This window comes from Dipteris shenzhenensis, chromosome 7, assembly GCF_047967505.1.
Source record: "Dipteris shenzhenensis isolate YYH24624 ecotype China chromosome 7, Dip_SZ_1.0, whole genome shotgun sequence".
NCBI lineage: Eukaryota > Viridiplantae > Streptophyta > Polypodiopsida > Gleicheniales > Dipteridaceae > Dipteris > Dipteris shenzhenensis.
In genome coordinates, this window is record NC_141602.1 from 38258895 (window position 1) to 38283761 (window position 24867).

The window sequence follows — 24867 nt, forward strand, 5'->3', positions numbered from 1 at the left end:
TGCCCAAGCCAACCTAGTATTCCAAGTATCTGACAGAAACACCCTCTCAATTCAAGTAAAACCAATGTCACTTCCTCAAATTGGAGTGTCCTCGTCATTGATCCAAAAGCCTTTGGATTTATGCCAATTAATATGGGCCCTGCAATAGTGCATAATAAATCCAGGTTGTACTGAAAGAAGTGAGTGTCTGCAGGCTGGCATCCAAAAAAATAGTAGTGTCATTCTCTAGCTGGCTATCTAGAAACTTTTCGTCTAAAATATCAGCTTGAGATCTAATATAGATACTCATAGCTTCAGCCACAAAATAAAAAAGAAAGGGAGCAAGGGACATCTCTGGCGGACTGATCTGGAGATCCCAAAGCTCTATCCCCTCACACCACCAATAAGCACTTGGCTGTGGGCTGATTTGTATGAGGAGGAGACCCTCTGATCCATGCATCTGAAAAGCCAAAACGGAGAAGGTTGCCCTCTAGAAAACCCCAATCTACTCTGTCATAAGCTTTCTCAAAGTTCAGGAGTAGAATGGCCAATCTCTGGCCACTGTGCATGGCCCTCTGAAGCCTCTCAGAATGAGAAGATATTATCAAAGATGCTTCTACCATGCACAAAAGTAGTCTGCGTGTCATGAATAAGATCGGGAAGTAAGGGCCGCAATCGCATACTTATTGCTTTGCCCATAATCTTGTAACATGTGCCTGGGAGTGTAATAGGCCTCCATTGGGACACTAAATTTCTGCAACCTCCCTTTGGCATAAGATGAATGAGACTCTCCGTAAGTGAGCCATGCATCTCACCTGAGTCCCAAACGCCCTATACGGCTGAGGTAATGTGATCCCCAGTCATATCCCAAAAAGCAATGAAGAACAAGGAAGAAAGTCCATCTAAACTTGGGCACTTGCCCTTGTGAAGGGCCAAGAGGGCAGTCCTGAACTTTGCGTTGGGGAAGGGTACATCCAATGAGACTCGCATATCCGGTTTCACTAACACGGGAATAGACTATATGTCTATAATCATCTCTAGTCTCAGTATGAAGATCTGCTATGAGAAGGGATGCATAAAAATCAGATGCTATGTGCAAGATGGCATCTAGATCTATATGCAAATCTCGTATGAGTCAATGAGTTGTGAAAACTCTCTCTACTATGTTTGAGGCCAAGAGTAGAGAAGAAGTGTTTTATTGACTCTACCCTCCATTTGTGTTGAAATGGACTCTCGGGCGTGAAAGGCATACTTTTCTCTTTGATCAAGTAATATTTGCAAATGAGGCCTTGCTGCAGCAAGGCGTTCCTGAATCCAAGCATCTATGGGCCTTTTCTGCTCTTCCCTTTGCAGGGCTGCCAACTGCTGGTGGATACCAATTTCCCATGAAACCAGCCTCAACAACGTAAAGGGTGATAGGATCCATTTAATTACAGCATACACATTAAAGTGACAAATAAACATGCACCACAGATCAACTCACAGGGGAGCTAGAGCACTCCTACTCAGAAACAAGGACACCGATTGGCCCCAAATGTTGGTGCCCCTTGCGGTATTTATTTAACATTCATTTGAAGCCCAACGGTTGAGTACAAAGGTCTCTAGGAAGCTGCACCACATGCAAACCGACGCCCGTAGACTCCCTGTCCAGCCCACCCTGTCATTCCCTGCTCAACTCCAAACGGCGAAATGGCATCCAATCACTAGACAATCTTGTATCCTCATCCAACCAAAGCATGCAACAGAGACCTCAAAAGCATCCACTATCTGTGCCATGCCTACAATTGCACAACCAAGTGCCAAACCAGCCAGACACGGCTGAACAACTGCAAGACAAAGCCGTCAACAGCCAAATTCTGGTGCAATCAATCAACAAAGCATGCCCAAACAGGTTGCCTCAATCTATAGCCCCCCTGGCCACTGCCCAACATCATAAATCAACCTTTCTTCATGAGGAAAGAAACCCAAACGCAATAGCTAGCCAGCAACCAATGAGTGAACGGCAAAAGCAGGAAAAAAACAAGCCTTCTTCTACCTAGTATCCACAGAAGATGGGTCACCGGGGCTGGAAAACCCTAGATCTTGCAGAGAAAAGCTGATTCTGCTCTGGCACAGCCCCTTAAGCAGCTTCTACCTAGTATCCACAGAAGATGGGTCACCGGGGCTGGAAAACCCTAGATCTTGCAGAGAAAAGCTGATTCTGCTCTGGCACAGCCCCTTAAGCAGCTTAGAAGAGAACACTCATGCCTGGAAAGATACCAAAATCAGCAGCAATTACCTAGAAAGATCCAAAAATCAGGTTGAAATCTCCAACAGAGTCTGGAAAGCCTGAAAAAGCAAATCACAATCTTCTACAGCAGCATGGACAGCCCGAAAACACCTGGAACAGCCTTGGAACTGGACGTAGTCACCTGGTACAGCCCGGAAGACTTATAAGTGAAATCGCAATTTGGAAGAGACACCCTGGTTGAAATCGCAATCTGCAACAGGGTTCTGGATCAGGTGCGATTTCCTCTGGCAAGCCTTGGATGGATTGGAACTGGCTCTCGCCTTGGCAGGCTTTGGAAGCTCGTGGCAGATGACGATTTGGCTCTAGCAGCACCTCGCAGGCTTTGGCAGCTCACAACTAATGATCTGGCTCTTTTGGAACTGATTTTGGTCTTCTTAGTCCAAAAACAGGGCTCTGTGCTCTTTTTGGAGTCCTGTGCCAAAATTAGCAATTTTTAATTGCACCACTCTTTTGGCCCCCCCATTGCACACTTTGGTCCTAGGATTTAATTGCCTAGTAACTGGGCGCACATTCACAATTCCCAAGGGCCTACTAGGGAATTTTAATTCCCCAAGTCTCGCCCCATGGCGGGACCCTCGCGTTGCAGAAGCTCAAGGCAATCACGCACAAATTACGGGAGTCACAAATCAAAAGTCCCATAATTTCACGTCCTCGTGACATCTCGTCTAAGAATCGCCCGCCTCCTAGTACTAGATAAAAGTCGCTAACACCAGTCAGGGCTGCATCCATATGTGAAGGAGATGACACTCCACCCTGCATATGTGACATCCATATCTGCAAACCTGCCTCTTTGAGATCCTCCTCTACATAAAAGGCATCTGGAATCTTAATGCTAGCAAAGCATTCCTACATAATTTACTGCAACATCAAGCAATGATGGTCCAAGATCTTGATCATATGTTTGAACAAATTGACAAGGGTTGACTTGGCATTGTTATTGGTTTTTGTAACAATTCCCTGCCATTGAAAAAGTTGTGTAAGTTGAAGGAGGAGAGGCTAACTTTTAAGTAATACTTAATGAACCTACGAAGCATTAATTGTGGGCCACTTCTTGAATTTCAGCAAGTACTTTGACTAGTGATCTCTCTTGTGGGTAGGGAGAACTTAACGGTACACAATTTGTTTGTGTTCTAGGGCTTCTTCTCCATTGAACATGGTGGATCATCCATGGACAAAGTCGTCGATGGAGCCCCATGAAATTGTTTCATATCCATGGTATTAAAGGCATTGTGTATCTGCCAATTCACAAGAAGCTTTAACTAGTAAGCTAGCCTTCGTCATGGCTGAGTTTGCCCTTCATCTCCGGAGTGCCGACAGAAACTCGTACGAAGGCTTTGTATAAATGGATGCTCAAGTATGTGTGGGTGTGTGGATTTGTATGTGTGAGAGCATACTTTTATACTATGGTCTACACCCACTGTTGGGCGCTGATGACGTCAAAAGAGATGTCATAGTAGCTAGTCCCTGCTATGCGTGATGGAGTTTATGGTTTTCAATCTTATGAGTGACTCACGTGAGATTGAAACTGCACTATGTTGTGTTTTTAGAGGATGAGTTTGGGAATGTTCTTGGATTCGTCTAGGTATAAGCTTTAACTAGTAAGCGTTGGGTTGATAGGCCTTTCTGTTAGAGTTCATCTCCTGTCTCCTTAAGTGAGGGCCTTGGTTGTGGGTTTGCCCGCCCACGTGAGGAAGTGTCAGGGCCATTGTTATGGGTTTGCCCGCCCCAGAGAGGCAGAGGGGGTTCACCATGGAGGCCTACTCGTTCATGGCCCTAGGCAAGGTTGTTTGCCTGTGTTTCGAAGTCTTGGAAGGGGTGCCATCAGTCAGGAGCATTGCGGGGGTCTGCAAGTCCATCCCAGGCTTGCTTGAGGCAGGTACAGAGGCGCTTACAGCCCACCTTGGGGACTGCCACAAGACCACACGTGTGCGTCTGGTTGGCGCTCTGTTTTGCGAGCCCTTTGGCCTCCCCATAGTCGACCGCACAGTTGACCATCTGGTCGGTTTGTTCCATACAGGGGTTGACCTTTGTAGTTGGCCACCCACCCCCGCTATCCATATATGCCACTTATTCCTTGGTATGAGCCTTGTAGGCCTAGTTATAGTCAGTTAGGACTATTGGTACAATTAGTTTATGTACCATCTAGGTTAGTTAGGACACTTAGTCTTGTTTTTCTCCTTTGTGCTTCCATTGCTTCCAACACCCAACAGTGGTATCAGAGCAAGTCGGGAATCCATTACAGCATCTCGTTTTTCTCCTTTGTGCTTCCATTTTTGAGCTTCCATTGCTTCCAACACCCAATAGTGGTATCAGAGCAGGTTGGGAATCCATTCCCTCAGCCATTGATAGCTTTCCCAAGCTGTTTGGCAGCCTATGGAGCTCTCATTCTTGCTGGTCCTGCTGGTTTTCACACTCCCACGAGTGTTTGAGACCTTTCCAAGCACTTCTGTCGCGAAAAACCTCATTTTGTCGCGAGAAGACCGCACTTTGGAGCAACTCTTGCGAAGGGAACTGTTTTTCAGTGCATTTTCCAGCCTGCTGCAGCAAAAAACGACCACATGCGAGCATTTACAGCATTTGTACGGAATTTCGAACTTGCCAAAAAAAAATAAATCCGTACATGCGTCAAAAATTGTACGAAAATCTGTACACGCATCAGAAATTGTACGGGATCCGTACATGTGCCATAATTGTACGGAAATCTGTACATCTGTCAGAAAATTCCGTACTTCTGTCCGGTTTGTCAGAATTTCAGTACATTAACTGCATTATGGGCTGCCTCGGGGTGCGTGCCAGTCATTTCTCAGATTTTCCAGCATTTCGGAGCTGCCTCGAGCTGCGTGCCGGTGTTTGGAGCCATTTGGAGTTGCTGAATTGATCTGGAGACTTCTCTTTGAGCCCTTCCCTCCTCATTTGGCATCCCTTTGCCTCGGGCTGCGAGCTTCTCTCCATTGGATGTCTTTCTCTCCATTTCTACGTGCTCTTCTCCTCGTGGGAGCACTTCTTTTGCTATAATTCTCATTTCCAGCCCTCATTTGCTCGCTTTCAGAGCCTGTCACTGCTGTTCATCATTAGGTAAGTCGTTGTTGCATTGGTTTTTAAAAATTTTTGCTTCATTTGCATTTTGGAAAGGCCTCGTGTTGCCTTGGAAGGCCTCGTGTTGCCTTTGGGGATTTTTCTTGCAATAGGTACACCTTGGGACAGCAGAGTCTTTTGCAGACATAAGCTTTGAAGCTTGGGCAATTTTTTGGCATTTGATTCTGAGAGGTTGCCTTTCTCTCACTTACTTTGCCAGTTGGTGCATTTGCCTTGTATTTCAGCACCATGGGTGGTGGCAAAGATGATTTGTTTGGGCTGATTGGGGCCAATGACAAGCTTGATGGCACCAATTACCCCATGTGGTCATACATGATGGGACATGTTTTGGTTGCCAAGGAATCTATGGCATATTGTTTCAGGTTTTGAGGCCAGGCCTGCACGCACTGTTATTGGTGCTACACTTGCAGCCTCTGCTTCTTCAGGTGATGGTTCTACTGCTACAACTAGGACTCCTGCACCTCCTGCTCCAAGTGCTTTGCCTCGTTCACAGGAGCAAATTCGGTGGGATGGTCGTGATGCCAAAGCACATGCCTTCATTGCTCTTTCAGTGAAATGGGTTATTATCCCTCATATTCGGTCTTGCAAGACAGCATGCTGTACTAGAAAGGAGGTAGTCTGTCCATGTGGAGCCCTAGTCCTGCAAACCATCTCTTTGTGCGTGCATACCAACACCTTTGGTCTCCCCCTGCTGCAAGTGCCATAGAAGAGGACAGTGCTAGCCATGGTATCCTGCTACGTCCGGATGTGTAATCCCCATACTCCCTGACTCAGTACAGATACATAATGACCTGAAATGTAGCATCTAGCTGTAATGGGGGTGACCCAAACTCTGTCCGAATGATCTGGTGCGGGACGGATGGCTTACCACGGATCATTCGTGATAACATGAGAACTTGTAGCCGGTCCACCCTGGCCCACTTTGTATCCGACAAGTCTGGCCCAAGCATCGACTGCCATATATCCCTGCTGGGCAAACCAAGGAGTCAAAAAGCAACCCTTTGGTCCGTGGATCCTGAAAGTGAGAGCAGAAGCATTGCATCCTGAAAGTGAGAGTGGAAGCATTGCCTCTCTAGTCTAGCCAATGAAGCATATCCTCTGCTCAGGCGTGCATGCATCGTGGGTCTCATAGTGAAGATGGGTCTGGAAAAGACGACCCCAAGATAGGTGTTTGATGAAACTACCTCAACAGGAGACCCATGAAATGCAAAATGCTCATCGCGTATGATGGCTCGAGATGTATTGAAGATCATAACCTTGGTTTTACCCAAGTTGACCTTCAAATCATGAGACTCACAAAAGAACTGTAGTGCGTCAAGGTGTCTCTGGAGTCCCTCTGCTGAGTAAGACAAGAGAGCCACGTCATCTACGCAAAGCAATATCCGGACCAGTGTATCCGTGAGAGAGCAACCTGCCCCACCTTGTGCCTGCATCACTGTCTCGAGCTCGTCGATGTAGAGGCCAAACAAGGTAGGTGATGATGGGCATCCTTGTTTGACCCCGATAGTGCTCATGATCTCGTCTATCCATCCAGATCCTAAGAGGGCAAAGCTCTTCAAAAGTCATGGGCTTTGTTCTTTGATCTGTTGTGACTGTCGTCACGAAACCTTTGAAGCTCCTGGGTAGCTTACATAGCACCATCAATGCCAACTGGCTTGAATCCACCTTTTGACCAACTGCCGCAAGTTGGTCTCTCACAACCTTCACCTTCATCAGGTGGTTGTGTACTTTGTCTCCCTCACTCATATCCATGTCGTGAAGTTGATGCTGGAGAGTGAGGATGCGGGCTGTGTTGTCCGTCTCGTAGAGGTCTTTCAAAATGGCCCATGCCTCTACAGAAGTCTTTGCCGTTTGGATATGTGGGATGATCGTGTCTGCTGTCATCCCAATAAGCATGGCAAGAGCTTGAGCATCTCGGTCTTCCCAGTACTTGAGATCATCCGGATCCGCCAGGGTAACTATGTTTCCTTTGCTGCCCAAGGTGTCTACCGGCCTTGTATCACCTCCTGTGACGAGCCTCCATAGTTTCCGGGCCACGAGGTGACTCCGGATCTTCACCTTCCATATCGGGTAGTTGGTACCATCGAGCTTCCTGCTTTCTCCGAAGTTGGGGATGAAGGAAGAAGGAAGATAAGAAGAAGAGGGAGAGGGGACTGTCGTGGATGAGGCTTTTGTTGACATGTTTGGAAACATAAATCTTCTTCCTTACTGTTCGGACAGCAAGGGCAGCAAGTAATACTTGAACCAGGACTGTCTTCGGCAAAGCTTATTTCGTGAAGTCCCTTCCTTTAGGCTCCTAGGTGTGCCCTAGAACATGGGCTGATACCATGTTAGAAATCATAGTACACTAGAAGCAAAAGAGATGAATAATTGCTGGGAAACAATTCAACAAAAGTGCAGCAACAAAGTAACAAAGGAGATGGCAAAACTGAACAAGTTCTTCCTTCTAGAATGAAGGCTAAAAGGATGCAAGAGGAGCAGCTACAAAGGGTAGCAAATCTTCTTCCACCAACGGTGGGCTAGACAAGTTGCCTTCTCCCTACTAAGTGCGCGCTGCTGGACCAGCTTCAGTGCTGAGAGGCTGAAGGCTTGAGTGCTATATGATAGTGAGGGGGAAGGGGGCTTTATATAATAGAGGGGAGAGACCACAAAGGGGTGGTGTATTGACCACTGACCATTGACCTTGGCCACCGACCATTGACCTTGACCACCGATCATTGACCTTGGCCACTTGACCGGTTGGTGACCCCCTCTCAATCACTCTCCCCTCTAACCGTCTAAGCCCTTGCCCTTATCCTCATAAATGGGGGGGCAAAACATTTGGGGCATTAACCACAAATTCTAATAGGTTTCTGTATTCTCTTGAGTTGCTGAAATTGTTCTCTAAGTGGCTGTAATAATGGTGTTTACTGGCTAATAAATGTTAATCGCCCTTTGGATACTTAATAATATTAAGTCTCTTTTTGCCCAAAAAAAAAATCGCCCTTTGGTGTTCTTGAAGGCCGATTGCTGTTTTCATTCCCGGGACATCACCAACTTTCTCAAAGCTGACAGTATATCTGCCGCGGGACTGCCAGATGAGTGTACTTGTCACTGTCAGACTATCTGTACATGGTATATGAGTTGGTTACCTGCAGCTCTACAAAATCATATATTGCATGTATATCTTGTTTATCTTGTAATCTTGAACATCCAGGTACATGTAAGAAAATGACAGAGTCTTCCAAATCTGTTGAGATGGTGTTTGGATATGGTTTGCTATTCAGGATCTGGAAATCATATACATATGCAATACCAATTGTGCAGTGCAACTTGAAGCATTGTTTATGATGCCAGTATTACCAATATTTTTGAGAAAGGATAGCATGCTGCGGTGACTGCTTTCGTTGAGAAGCAGGAAGGTCTACCTGCTAGAATAAAAACAAGAAGTGGTATACTGCGTTCACTGGCACATAATTCTAATTACACTTGATGCCAAAGTTGTTGGTTCACTTTCAATGAATCTCTATGTTTTGGTTTGTGAACTTTTTTGGTTTTGTTCTTTATGTACCTCAGATTATGGACCTTCGGGACATGCCATAAGAGGATGTGAGTAAGTCATCATTTGAGAGGAACATGCTTAGAAATAACGCATGGGTTGTATGTTTGCCTGCATGGATTGATCTTGTATACTCATGATGTACCAAAATTTGTGGGTACAAAGGATGTCCATGAGAGGATAAATCATCTATGTGGGTCCTACGGGATGGCCATACGGAGCATCTTGTTTGTCTGAGCATGTATATCTGCTGTTTGTGGAAGGATGCTTGGTTGTGTGAGGCTTTGAGCTTCTACTTGCTTTGAGACTTTTGCTACAGGTTTTGATAGAACAAAGCAAAAGGTTTAGTGCAAATGGGGATGTTTGCAATTTTTCAAGAGAGGTGTATGTCAGAGGGACATAAATTTCTAAGCTTTAGGAATTTACGGTGATGGCCCTAGCCTCAACTTGATTAAAATTGATAAAAGGCCACTTCAATGCAATTAATTCCATAGGCCGAGGCAAAGAGCTGAAGGGCAAGAGAGGGGTTAAAATCCCACTGCTAAAAATAGCTCCATGGGCCACGTTTGGCAAGCTAGCTTGGGAAGCAAGCGAAAAGTTGAAATTTGCTTTTAGGCAGTTTTTTGGGCTAGAGAAAGGTGGAGAGGGGCAGGTCATAGGTTGGAAAGTGCCCCAGGGCTTTTCTAACAAATCGCCTTGCTGATTCTTGACTACCATAGCAATCCGTGTGCTGCTTGAGATTTGCTAGGGCTACCAGAAGCTCCAAAACAAATTCGTTTTTGTGGCAGGATTACAAATGTACTAAAATCCATAGAAGGGGATACACAAATTGACATCAATAATTAGATACAGGCATTGGCTTCAACAAATAACTTTGAAACAACACATCCAATGTTGCCGGATGTGGATGTTCAAATGATCCAACGAGAAGCACCAATTTGGGATGACGAATCAGAGGAGTTGGCCAGTCTTTATGGTAAGCGTCAAGTGGGACAATGACCTTGAAGAGGCCATAATAGAAGGTTACGGTGCAGACTTTTATTGGGATCTAGAAACAGAAGCTGATAATGCCACCTTGAAGGCCTAGTATTTGACAATGATTTTGGCAATCCTGCAAAAGGAATGCCACTATGCTGTATCAAAAATAGCAGCCAGATTTTGGAGTGGATCAAATTCATGAAGAGGATGATTAGTCTTCAATTTCTCGGTCAAAAAATAATGATCACTATGATTTCAAAAAAACGGTGGTGAGCGACAAACCCAGAGAGAACGTCTTGAACAGTAGCAAAGAAGTTGAGAAAGAGATTAACCATTAGGATGCAAAGATCTAGGAGTTTCCAAAGAGCAACACAAAATGGCAATTAGCTGTTATACAGCACCAAAAGGAGGCTAAACCTTAAAATTTTACTCTGGCTAACAAGCATAGACATTGTAAGAATGCTATAAAACTGCAGATGGAAGCCATCACTAAAACAACTCGTAGACGTTCATCATGGGAAGTATTTCGTGGAATGCAAATGGTATACAAGAAATAGGTGAAAGCAGATAACACAATGTAGGAATATAAAAGGAAGAACTAGAAACTAGAAAACTAGAAGTAAAATAAGAACAAGATTGAAAGACATACAAAGAGTTACCTTGTAGATGAGTGTAGACAAGACACAAGCTAGATAGATTGATTACAATGATGTGACCCATGATTATATGGGCCAAAGTACAAGACATAAAGCAAGAGTGCTTATGGGATAATTGTAGAGGTGCCACATGGCACACACTCAAGACACAAAGACTAGACTAGACTTAGACAAATGTAGACCAGGGAAATAGTACACTTAGTGTGCACTTATCTCCAACACCCTCCTTAAGTGGACACTAGGAGTAAGACAGAAAGACAAGACTAGAAGACAGACATAAAGACTGATAGACTGAGAGACAAGATAGAAGACATGACAGACAAAGATCCTGAGACACCCCTCAGCTGAACCATAAGACTGCGAAGATAATTGACATGAGAGGCTATAGTAGCTCCCTCCTGCATATGTAGATCAAAGATTGAAATCATAAGTGCAATCTTAGAGTTTTTAGATCGGGGTCCAAAAAGGGTATCCAAAGTGATCCATGCTTGAGAAGCAGACTGTATGTCGGAGATGTGATGAATGTAATCATCTCCAAGACCGAGCAAGATGATAGCATAGGCTTTGTCGTTCTTGGCAGTGGGAACATTAGTGACAACTTGCTCAATGTCGGAATCTTCGGGAGCAGCACGGTGAACAACGTCCCAAAGACCTTCTTTCATAAGATGGCACTTGATTTTGATTTGCCAAGTATGAAAGTTGGACCCATTGAATTTGTCGATAGACATGAGAGAATGAGAGGAAGATGCCATGTGGGAAGGTCTTACCTCTTGCTAAGATGCAAGGGCAGTGTCTATTCCCTTACAATATTGCAGAAATAAATGAAAGGAGAGATCCAAGAAGCCGGTTCTCTCACCACTTTGTCAAGGCCATAGCATGTGACAGCCCATCGAAGCAGGAGGAACCAGCAAAAAGGGACTGTTCAGCAAACTGAAATAGGCAAAGCACAGTACCTTAATCCCAGGCAGAGGCAGAGGCGTAAAAAGGGGCGCAGTCCAGGAGGTCGAACAGATGGCGCAGATCTCCGTGAAGATGGCGCAAATCACGAACAGCAGCTGGAGAGGTGCGGCCTGTGCAGGTACAAACGTGCAGGTACGGATTCCGTACAGTCATACGGACTGTATGGACAGTCTTCGTTCGTTGATGCAGGTGCAGGAGCGACAGCAGGAGCGGGAGCTACAGCAGGGACAAGAGCAGATCTGGCGCCAGATTTGGTAGAGAGCGGAACTGCGCAGCAGATCTGGCAGCGCAATGGCGTGCAGATCTGGCGTGCAGATCTGGCAGAGAGAAGCTGTGGCGTGATGTGGTGGCGCAGATCTGGCAGAGAGATGGCGGGGCAGAAAGAGGTGGGCAGATCTGCAGCAGCAACCTGAACAGGAACAGCAGCTGCGTGGAGAAGACGGGCAGAAGATGAAGATGGCGACCAGCTGAGCGGGGCAGAAATCTGAGAAGAGGCGGCTATGGCTACAGCAGACTGAGGGGAGAGAAGAGGCGGCTATGGCTCTGATACCATGTAGGAATATAAAACGAAGAACTAGAAACTAGAAAACTAGAAGTAAAATAAGAACAAGATTGAAAGACAGACAAAGAGTTACCTTGTAGATGAGTGTAGACAAGACACAAGCTAGATAGATTGATTACAATGATGTGACCCATGATTATATGGGCCAAAGTACAAGACATAAAGCAAGAGTGCTTATGGGATAATTGTAGAGGTGCCACATGGCACACACTCAAGACACAAAGACTAGACTAGACTTAGACAAATGTAGACTAGGGAAATAGTACACTTAGTGTGCACTTATCTCCAACACACAATGGACAAACATAGGGTACGGCTAGTTGCTAAGGGTTACTCTCACAAAGGGGGGTAGGATTCACTGAAGTTTTTCCAGTGGCTAATTCAACTCATTGTTAGAACTGTGCTATTGGTTGCTCATTTCTCATGGAAGTTATGGCAAATTGATGTTGAACAGCCTTTGTCAATATTGATTTGCACGAGGAGATATATTTGTATTGGGCACATGTTACGTGCAAAAAGCGCAAGAGCACAGGTTCTGCAAACAAAAGATGTCACTTTTATGAAGTCAACAAGCACCTTTGTGCAGTTTGCAAGTCAGTCAGGTTTCTCTTTCAGTGCTTAGCACCTCCTGCCCATGTGCAGCATCTCACCACCATGGTTGTCTCATGCATTCACATGTACTCTAGGGCCCACATAGGCTTTGCAATTGTTGACATTCTCCAATAAGAGAGGTCTTCAGATCTTGATACTTGTGCATTTTTTGACACCTTAGATGGAAGAAAGAAAGGAAAAGAGACTCAAAAAGCACAGATACAATGAGCTATGGGTGGAGCCTCTAAGTGGCCATCTGCACTGAAGACAACTACAAACACAAACACAAACACAAGCACTTCCCTATGTCGTACGGCCTCATGAATTAAGATCGCCAAACGTCTTTAATCAGAGTGAATGCAGAGGCTGAAGCAGGGTTTGAATTCATCTGCGAGAAGACATTGGTGATGACCTTGGATCTCAAGTACACATGGCATCTTAATCCCGTGTAGATCATATAGGGTGCATATACTGCCCTCTCCAAGTATGCGTTGAGTTCGTCTAGTCTCAATGCATAATCGGTGCGAGAAAACACGAAACTACTTGATCGAAATCCTCAAAGAGTGGGGGAGGCGGGTCGATGAAGCCCTTCTCTGATATTCTTAAGTAGTGATCTCTGCTGAAGTTCAGCTTTCCATGAAGCTTGCCCAAGTCCTCTATGTGTGTAGCTATATGATATCCTCCTAAGTAACCTGGTTAGCCTCATGATAAGTGAGTAGAATAGAGGTGGCCCTATACTGAAAGGGGAGCAATTTGTCCATGCGGAGTCTCAGGTTCTCGAACCCTTTGCAAGCCCTATGATCACCCTCGATTGCTAATGTCATGGATGCAATAGGGCAAGCCATGGTAATGTGCATCGGTTTGGTCGAGGAACCGAAATCCTTGACTTGGTGGAAGGTATGTGGTCACTTGGAATGCTACGTCAAGCTGGAGTGGGGATACCAAACCTGGCCAAAATGATCTGGTGTGCAACTAACGGCTTGCTATGGATCATCCGGAGCCTCTCCACTCTTGGTCTACCTCTGAAAATATTATGGAGAAAGAAAGAAAGTAAAAACGAAAGTTAATTAGGGTCCATGTGACTGAAAAAATGAAAGTTAAGGTTTGGGGCCACTCAAAACAGGCACCTGTACCCCAAGGATGGTGTATGGAATAAGAAAACAGATACATCACGCTATAGCTGCAAGAAGCAGAGCCCCCCCAAAAAAAAGTAAAGGGCAGCGGTGGGAAGCCAATGGTCGCGGTTGGGGGGGGGAGGAGGGAGGGAGGTCGATATGTGTGTGTGTGTGTGTGTAGCTATATATACACGTACTCCGTAGAGAGAGAGAGAGAGAGAGAGAGAGAGAGAGAGAGAGAGAGACGTACTATATATATATACACAGAGAGAGAGAGAGAGAGAGAGAGAGAGAGAGTCTTCGAAACACTGAAGGGTGTATAAGGCAACACTGAAGGGTGTATAAGGCCTAAAAGAACACTAAAGGGTGTATAGGGCCTAAAAGAACCTTATACAAATGGTTGAACGGGTGGACCCTCTAAGCGGGCATCCACACCCAAGATGAATACAACATAATCATACAAACGCTATTCATAGAAATGTTTGAGCCCAATGGGGAATGAAAGCTGCGGTGTGGCCTTACTGCGATGAATCTTTGGAGGTTGGCATAGGGTCAAGCCCAAGGGGGAGCCTAGTAGGATGCGGTGACTGACAACGTGTTATAGAGTGTTGTTGACGGTCGGTATGTGTGCGCCATTGTGGTCTCCTATCTGTGGCCTGCGTCGGTTAAGTATCACTGTTACCCTAATCGGTCATGCCATGATCTAGTGAACATGGAGGGAAGGCCCCCAAGCCTGACTTGTGCATGGTGATTTGTCGTGTCTCTCGCTTTGGATCTCGGCTCCACTGTCTCCCTAGGGCTTGCTGGTCCATGCTTTCTGGATCGAAAAGTCTGGCTGTACATCCTGCTTGCCTATGTGGCCTGAGCAGATTCTCGGACGGCCTCATGGTTGAAGTTGCCATGCATCTTTGATCTTGGTAAGACAAGAAATTGAAGAGGGTCCAAAACCATCCCTAAAGAGACAATGGTAATGACCTTAGATCTCATGGAACACAGGGCATCTGAAAGCGAAGTGCTTCTCCTACTTGATCTTCTTTTGATGACATAAAGTCCATATTGGGCCCGGGCTCTGGGTATGCTTTCATTTTGTCCACTCTTAATGCGTAGGCGGTGCTAGAAGACACGAAACTATCCGATTGATATCCTCAAGGAATAGGGGAGATGGATCTGTGTATATCCTTGCGGGGCAATGAAGCCGTCCTTTGAAATCCACAAGTAATGGTCCATGCAGAAGCTGAGCTTCACAAAAAGCTTGTTGGCTGCCAACCAAGTCCAAATGTGTGTAGTTGTAAGAGGTCCTTGCTAATAGGGGAACACATGGGGCCTCAATGCTATATTTGAAAGGGGGCTAATCTATCCATCAAACCGTGTGTATGTACGTGTGTACTAGCACCCCGATTGCCCTTAGTTGCCAAAGTCATGAATGAAGATAGGGTCAGCCATAATTTTGACTCTGTAGAGGTATGTGACAACTTGGAATGCTGCGTCAAGCTGTAATGGGGAGGCTTTGAACTCAGCCATGACTATTTGTTGTGGGATTGACCGCATATCGTGGATCATCCATGAGAGCAAGAGAACTTGAAGCCTTTCCACTTGAGTCTAATCTGCCTTTGATGGGTCGGTTTCCGAGTAAGGATTGCCATACATATCTGTAGGGCGGACCAATGAGTCAGAGAAGAGACTTGGTTTTGTGATTGTAGAAATAAGAGTGAAAGCACTGCCACTAGAGACTAGCAAGTACATCATATCCCTTACGTAGGTGGGCCTTCATTGAAGGTGGCATCGTGAAAATCGAGCCGGAGATAGGATGCGACCACCTCTACCGGTAAACCCGTCTAGTGTGAAATGCACTCTGTGCATGGCTGCTCAGGACATGTTGAAGATCATGTCCTTCGTTTCACCAAGGTTGACCTTTAGGTTATGTCTTTCAGAAGGTATGATTTGCATCTAACTATCATTGGAGGCCCTTTGCGGAGGATGAGAGTAAGACCACATTGTTTGCATATAGGAGGATTTGAATCAAAGAGCCGGTGAGAGAGCAACCTGCCCCCTTCATTGTCCCAATGAAAGTGTTGAGCTTGTCTATGTATAGGCCAAACAACTTTTGAGATAATGGACAACCTTGGTTGACCAGTGCTCATGATCTTCTCTGCCCACCTCTTACCTTAGCTCTTGCAAACTAGTTCTCTATGCACCTTGCACCTGTCCGAACCCTGCCTGAGACTCTCTCATGAGTGCCATAACTGCCCAAATGATCCCATGACTTTTCAAGACTTTTGTGCAAAGACACTTGTGCTTTGGAGAAGGAATCTATCCTCGTGATTCTTGTGAACTTAACTGCACTTCAAGAGGGGATTCTAGATCTTAGATTCTCTCAATCTGTCGTAGGATTAGAGGTTGATATATATGATAAACGTTAACAACCTGAATATAGTGGTTTACACATTATAAAAATGCCTCACATTGACTCAAACATTTCTGATTTGGCAAATATGGAGTCATTTCTTACCAATTCCACTGCCTTTGTACAATCACTCAATGTAGTAATTTGATCAGTTTGCTAATTCTCAAGAGGTGTAACCCAAAAAAATAATGAAAAAAGGACTGACAGTCTTAGATATGAAGTCTTTTATCTACGGCGTATCGGCCTTTGGCATGTTTAGAATGATTGAACATAAGCTGAAAACAGAAAGGGGCGAGCTGAACAGCCCGTTTTTATTTTAGTTTCAAAAGAGAGTTTAATTGACTATGCATGTTCTTTCTAAGTTGGGAATATAATTTTGCATCTCTGTAGGAAGCACATAAGTGTAAGTGGTTCCTTTAGTTTTTTATGTTTTAAATAATTCATTCATTCTGTAAATTATTTCTTTCATTCATACATGAGAGAGAGAGAGGGAGAGAGAGAGAGAGAGAGAGAGAGAGAGAGAGAGAGAGGGAGGGAGGGAGGGAGGGAGGGAGGGAGAGAGAGAGAGAGAGAGATGATATGATATGATTGTATCAACGTCCTCGTGAGACCCTTCAGGATCTATGGGACAGTGATCACTATCAACAAGTAGTGATTTTTTACATCCATTGAAGAAAATATCATAAATAAAAGCATAAATGTGCTATGCTGTGAGTACTTGTTGTGCTAGCCTGTGTGCTAAACCAAGTACTTTGTTGCGATATTCTAAAATTTCCTTTATGTAGTTGCCTAGCTCTTTGGCTGGCCAATGATATGATATGATTGTATTAACGTCCTCGTGAGACCCTTAAGGATCTATGGGACAGTGATCACTATCAACAAGTAGTGATTGTTTACATCCATTGAAGAAAATATCATAAATAAAAGCATAAATGTGCTATGCTGTGAGTACTTGTTGTGCTAGCCTGTGGGCTAGACCAAGTACTTTGTTGCGATATTTTAAAATTTCCTTTATGTAGTTGCCTAGCTCTTTGGCTGGCCACTCTAGTAGGGATTTCAGGTTGCCCCTATAACATTCTCTGATTTGCGCATATGCTCGACATGTTAGGAGTACATGTTGCTCATTTTCTACTTCTCCTGCGGGGCAGATTTTACATACTCTTTCCTCTCTTGGTACCTTGGGTCTTGCCCATCTTCCCCTCTCCACCTTGAGATCATGTGAGCTGGTTCTGATTTTGCAGATAAGAGGTCTTTTGAATATTGGTATGTCTTCCCCGAGGTATTTCTGCATTCCATAGCTGTCCATCGGATTGATTTCCTGCTTATAAAACTGCATTTTTGCCCCCGGTTCTTGCCATAGCTTCTGTAGCATTCTCTGCGTCACTAGCTCCCTGATTTCCCATGCATCTTTGGGGATATCAGCAGCGGTTATACGCCATAATTCCATCCATTTCAGCCCCTCTTTGTGCCATCCAGCGCTTCGTGTAGCTTCCATTGCTTTGTGTGGTATCCTATTGGCGTCCATCTTTCCAACTTTGCTGAGGTATGCCATGAATTGGAATTGGCACAATGCCTCTCCTTCGAGAGGTATCATACCTGTCTCAGCCAACAAAATGGGGTACGGTGTTTGTGCCTTCACCCCTAACTCCCCTTTGAGAAATCGTTTATGCAAAGTCTCTATTTGGTTCCAGTAGGCCCTAGAGAGCCCAGGTGCCCAGGCTGGGCACCGGTAAGGGATCACTGTTTGTATGAGCATGGTATACAAAAACTTTCTCATTTCCCAGTTCCATAAGTGTGCCTTTCTGTACTTGTTTTGGAAGCTATATAAAGCTTTCAAACCTCCCGGGATTCTTCTTTCCACACATGCATTCCACTTGTAAGTGTCTGCAAGTTCTAGCCCCAAATATTTGTATGTAGTGACACCATCCAGAGGTTCCCCCTCAAAAGTGAGATCAACTTGTTTATTCCGAGTCCCAATCACCATCACTTTTGTCTTGGATATGTTGACTTGCATTCCTGAGTGTGTGCAGAATTTTCCCAGTGTATCCAAATGTGTTTGCATCTCTTTCTTGCTTTTGCGAAGAAGGCTACATCATCTGCGTAAATAAGCAATAAGAGGGCATAGCCTACAATCTGGACACCTTCGCCGTTGTGTGTTCTCATCCACTCTTCCAATTCATCGATGAACAGACCAAAGAGAGTTGGTGAGAGGGGGCAGCCTTGCTTGACTCCTATGTTACTGCTTATGATGACTTTTCCTTCAGAGTATGAACCATCTACTAGTGGTTGCACTAATTCGGCTAATACTCTCTCATATAACCTGTATGTGGCTTCTTTGATCTACTGAGGGACTTCGAGCTTTTCCAGTCTTTCCCATAGCTTTTTGCGTGGAACTGTGTCAAATGCTTTCTTAAAGTCTACAAAGCAACAGTAGACTACTTCTTTCTTATTCTTGACCCCCTCCGTTGCAGCCCGTATTGCAACCAAGTGGTCTATTGTCGAATGTTTAGGACGAAACCCTGCCTGGGATGGTGCCTTGGCTCCTTGCTCTTCCGCCCATTTGCTGAGTTTTTGCTCAATTATTGTGCCATATAACTTGGCCATTAGGCTACTCACCATGATGGTGCGGTAGTTTTTGGCCACCTTGCTGTCCCCGCTCTTATGGATTGGTACGATCCTTCTAAGCTGCCATTCCTTGGGAAAGCCTTCTTCTAAGGCTCGATTCATGAGTGTAGTGAGCATTTTCTTTGTCTTCTCACCCCCCCATTTCAGCATTTCAGCCACTAGCCCTTGTGTGTTTGGAGCCTTTCCGTTTGCGAGCTTTTTCAGACCCTTTCCCACATCTTCCTCTGTTGTGACATCATTTACAGCTTTGATGGAAAAGTTATTATTGACCTTCACTTCTCCCTCTCTCTCATAGAGGCCTTTGACGAAATCTATCATGTCTTCCCACGATGCTTTCCTCTCTTGGGGTATGCTGCCATGTAGCTTTTGGAAAAACTTTCTGGGATTTTGCTTAAGCTCATCAAAGCTCTCAATTTGTTTGCTCTTGAGAAACTCTCTTTTTTTGTTTCTTACCAACTTTCTGTAGGCTCTAGCTTTGTCCTCCTTCTCGGTTGTGTCTGCTATTGTCCATGCTTTTTTTGCTACTCTGCATTCCTGATCATAGCAGTGGTTGCAGGGCATGCCTTTGCTCCTCCCCTTGCTTTTTGTAAAGCATTCATGAGCTGTTTTCTGCAGTAAGTCTGTCATGCATTCACTCATTTCTTGGCATGTGGAAGGTGTCTGACAACGTGCTATTTCTTCTTCTAGTTTCTGTTCATATATGTGTGCCTTTTTATAATCTAATCTCAGCCTGGGTTGCGCAGGAATTTCCTGTTTTTAAAAACTATATGCGTTGTCCCTACGATGCCCATAGATATTGCTGTGTGATCGGAATCAATCGACTCCTCTTCAATCTTGAAGTGCTCAAGTATGTGTCTTTCATGCGGGTTCATGATCACATAATCAACTATGCTCGACCCTTGAGGAGTTTTGCACGTGTATCCCTCCGTTTCTTTTGAAGTACGGGGTGCCATTGCAAATTTGCATTTCAAAGCATCCGCATAGGGCGAGGAGTTGCCTTCCCATTTGGGTGATTTCCCCATCATCTCTGGATGTCCTTTTTCAGCCTTTTCTTTCTGCATTGTCCTCTTCCATTTCCTCCATCCAAATGGGATCTTTCCCTTCCACTGTAATGACCCCTTGTAATGATCCTGTCCTTGCGTTGAAGTCTCCGGCGAGGATAATTACATGCTCTTTAGAGAACTGAGCTATGTCTTCTCCCAAGTGCATAAGAGGGTCCTCTTGGGATAGATGGCTGTTTTGTTTGTATATGGGTGATTGCAGGGGTGCAAAATAGCACACTGCCAACCTTATATTTTCCTCTTTTGCTACTATCTCTAACCACATATATTGTTTATGTGGATCCTTCTTTATCACTCTCGCTGATTTCTGCCATGCCATGCTAATGTAACATGCAGTCCCTCCAAAACCTCTCCCCTCCCATGTGTGTTTTTGCATTCCACATTGATGTCTTTAAGAACCCCTTGATTTCTGGGGATTCATTTCCCTCGTGCTCCATTGTTTCCAACACTATGAGTATGTCTGTCTCCAACACTTCATCTTCTAATGCAATCACCTTAGAGAGATGTGTTTGGTCAATTTTGTTTCTTGATTTGTTTGTTCATTTTTGCTTAGTCACCTTCTTCCTTTCTTCTTTATTTCTTGTTATCTTTCTCTTTTGTTTAAATGGAGCATTTTAGTAAGCATTGGGTTTGCCCGAGAGGCTCCACTGTTCTTTTGAAACCCAGTATAGCTCCTTATGCTTGGGCACTGATGGCGACATAAGCGTTGCTTTGCTTGCTAAGTATGTCTACCTTTTGTTTTTAAAAATTTTTTTAACCTCCTTTTTCTTCTCTTTCATTTTCTATTTTATTTTCTTTGTAGAATTTTGGACTGTAGAACATTAACTTCTGAATTTGTACAATTGGATGTATTCTAGTCGTACAAAGGTATACCTTAGCTCTTGCAAACCCGATGAGGCGAGCTGTAGGCACTGTCTGAAAAGCTCAGAAATCCACAAAGCAGCAATCTATGCTCTCCTCAATGACCCCTCTTTGCAGCGAGGCTGGGAGGAAGGGAGAGGGGGAGGGCTATGAATGTCCATTGGAGACTTAAATGGCGGGCTTTGCATGTCAACTGGAGACTTGATTGGAGGGACATGAATGTCCACTAGAGACTTAATTGGATATATTGGAAAAAGATTGAATCTAAGTTAACTGCAGATCACTTAAATATCATCAGATCTCATAAAAATAATTGGAGGGGGAGGGAGAGGAGAGGGGGATGGCCGGACTGCAAAAGGTCAAATCTAAGTTAACTGCAGATCACATAGAAATTTGCAGATGATCTCCTGATCACCATACCTTAGCTCCTGCAAACGTCTAATGAGGTGAGCTCTTGGCACTGCGTCAAAAGCTTTGCAGAATTCCACAAAGCAGCAATCTGTGCTCTCCTCAATGACCCCTCTTTGTGGAGAGGCTGTGAGGGAGGGAGAGGGAATGTCCAGTGGAGACTTAATTGAGGGCTATGATGTCCACTGGTGACCTAATTGGATATATTGGACTGCAAAGAGATCGAATCTAAGTTAACTGCAGATCATGTAAAATGTTTGCAGTATGCACTCATTTGTATTGATGTGATTATCTTTTGTGTTTGCTAATGTCTCAAAGGACATTTCTTTGCGACATTTTTTAGTGTTGTCATTTTATAAACAATAAGGGCTTTGTGTTTTTCTTTTGGACAACTAACTGGGGAGATTGAACAGGGCAGCAATTTGTAACATGTGCTTTTGATGTTTTGAGCAGGAGGAGTTTCAGCTTGCGTTATTCAAAACAAATAAAAAGGAAAGCTTATTTGCAGATCGAGTGAGTATAAATATAACATATTGATTCCAATTGACATGGACGAAGCAGTTTCTTGTTAATATATCAAGTATCCATTTGGTATTTTCTTTATAAATCAAACATCCGTGCCAAAATATATTTACATAAATGCATGTGTGCATACTTATGCGTGTGCCTTAACATGCATGCATGATATTTACTTTATAAGTCAAACATCCGTGCCAAAATATATTTACATAAATGCATGTGTGCACGCTTATGCGTGTGCCTTAACATGCATGCACACACCTCGATGCTCATGCACTCATTAATTTAGACCCATGTAAATGTTATTTTTTGTTATCAAATACTACCAAGGCTGTAATCATACAAAGTTGGAGCAAGAGCCCGATATTGTAATTGAAGCTCTATCAGAATTTCTTCAAGTAAAAATTTCTGTGATATAGAAGCCTATAGGAAATTGTTATAATTGAAATTCGCAGGTTACAATGTAAATAGAAGTTGTGAATAGAAGTTTGTAGACAAAGCACATGGTCACTTTAAATGCGTTGGAAGGGTAATCACTTTAGAGTAAAGTCCCTAGATGGTAGTGAGGGGATACCAAATTTTGCAACATGTCATCTAGAGAAAGTCATAGTGATTGAATCCCCCGTGCCCTTCCCTGTTCTTGGAGATAGTGGAATGATTGCAATCTTTGGTTTGTTTGTATGAATGAACTTGAGGGTGTATCTTGTAGGGTTGCCAATGAAGTACATGCATAAAGGGAGCATAAATGAATACGTTTAGGCTAAAAGTATGTTGGATATATTGTTAGCGGGACACAATAGTTGATATAGGTTAAAAGTTCATACTTTTAAATCATCTATAAAATGCCTAACTTAGCTAAGCCTACGTAAAATGATAGGGCAAGTATTGATAGAAATAAGACGTTGCATAAACTCAAACTCATGCACGAAAAGATTAAAGTTTGCTAAAAAGAAAGCACAATTAGTGTCCATAGGGATTCCTATAATTTGTTGAAACAAAGAATCACCTATTGTGATGTACAGATTATCTAAAAGAAAATCTATCCAAGAGCAAACATCTTCAACACTTACGACCTTTGTGTATATTTTCTTTTTTGAATAAATGTCATGATCTTTATTGTTTAGCCACACAAAGTCAAAACATAAAGCTGGTTTCTATACTTTTAGCACTTTGCATCCGTTCAAAAGAAATCAATGCTTTAGCATCGAGCCCATGTTTGTCATATCTTCTTTTGGATCTTAATTGAGGTGCCCTTCTTCTCCTATACCACCTATATTGGCAAATTGTTACAATTGATGCTTCCGCTTGGAGCCCTTCACATGAGCAGAAATGGCTTGAGGCAACAAGGGCTTACCAAGTTTTGGTCTCACCTATGGATAAGCCTTTGCCCGAAGACGATCTCAAACTTGTCCTGGCTCGTAGCCCATGGAGGTCTTCTCATAATACCATAGCTAGAGTAGATGAGGGGAAATTTTCAATGAATTTGGCAGCCCTTTGTTCTTTAGTCAAGTTTGTGGATTTTTCTAGGATTTCATAAATTGAGTATGGTACTCGTCCACACTCAAGAACACGTTTTTTGCCAGAGGTTAAAGAAAGCATTCATCTTTTCAATGTGGTAGTACGGTGGAATATATGGTCCTTGTAAGTATTCCCTCGTTTGGTCCCAAGACACTTCATTCTCCTTGATGGACTTGGACATGCAAAGAGTTTTCCACCAAATCTTTGCAGGACCCACTAAATGCATGCTCACTAACTTGGGCTTTAAATCGCCATTGGGCTGGGCCATCTCAAAATAATCGTTCAAGTGTTCAATAATGTCCTCACCCCTTTTGGGCTTTCCCTCAAAGTCAAGGACTTTAAAGCCCTTAAGCATCCTCTCCAAATCATGGTGTTTGTCTCCTGAGGTGTTCTCACTCGGAAATTCCCTCTCTTATCATTTCGTGGAGTCTCTAAGGCCGCTCTGAACATAATATTTTCTTCTAACAGTCTATGGATAGAATTACCGACCCCCTCTCAAATCCACAAATACTTACTTTTCCCCCTACTACCGGGTGTGCTATACTCTTGTCCCATCTCTCTAAACATTGAAACACAATATCTCCTGAAATCCACTCAAAGATGTTCTTTACTTTCCTTACCCGAGCTCGCTTAACCCACTCTGATACCAAATTGTAACAGGCCCTCCTTATAAATGGAATAATCTCAATTCCCGTATTTCACCAATGTGTTATTGTTTCAAACATTAGAGCCCTTCCATTTCCTCTTTTGCCTCAACTAATCAATGACAAAAACACATTACCTTTCCCCCAAGTTCACAACTAACTACTCTTTCCATTTCAGTCATCTGGCAATCCAGGGATAATCCAGACAATCATTCACTTTATGGTACTGTAGCGCATCATTCTCATAAGAGATTTCACAACTTCTCATAATACTCATGAGAGATTACGACCCAGTTGAGCAGTAAATTACAGACAGTAATGAATCACAATAAATTGTAGCATTAACAATGAGGAATTGTCCCCAAATTCTCAAAACAGAGTAATAATTACTAATTGCAGACTAACAGAATTCCTACCTTCCGTATAAAGGACAGCTGAGAACTAAAATCTTATTCCCAAGGATGTATAAAGCTCATATACACTGATGAACCTCAACTTCGCCATAGCTAATGCACTGATTCTCATGTAGGTGCTCAAGCTATGTCCATTGTCGGTGCTTTCAGATGAGCATTACCTTTGTTGTCCACTAAGAGGTGACTAAGGAGATTATCCCCAGAGCTGCCACAAAGTCATGCACAAAAATATGTGCGTCTCATATCAGATCTCCATACGAATCCTGAAAATCATCAAGCTTCCTCCATCGCCATCATTACTCTATGCCCACCATATGAACCGACACATTCCACATACTCCTCCCAGAAAGTCAGCACCATCTCCTACCACAGAGAGCTGCTTACTGAAAATGGAACTTTGCCTCTTTGTATCATTGGTTTTTCCAATTTCTCATTTAAAAGCACTCAATATTGAGGTGCCATAACTGAGCACATCATTCATAATAATACTAGAAAAAGCACAATCTGAACAGGTTGTGGACCTTGGCAACTTCTCTCCAATGTTAATATGCTGCAAACGCTTAGTCATTCTCCATTTCAAAACCTCTGATGAAAAAGACTGGCGTCATGCACTGAAAACCTGTCTTCTCACAAGGCTCCTCTCAGGTGT

General features: G+C 43.8%; 1 protein-coding gene across 5 annotated transcripts in view; it reads left to right on the forward strand.

The window, feature by feature from the left end:
• LOC147900317 (calcineurin B-like protein 3) overlaps positions 1 to 24867 on the forward strand; it is a 111902-nt gene that overhangs the window by 7444 nt on the left and 79591 nt on the right. For all 5 annotated transcript variants that reach the window (XM_087377265.1, XM_087377264.1, XM_087377262.1 and 2 more), the window contains one exon: positions 21578 to 21637. In XM_087377265.1, the coding sequence (XP_087233391.1) occupies positions 21578 to 21637 (60 nt within the window). The remainder of the gene's footprint in view (positions 1 to 21577; positions 21638 to 24867) is intronic.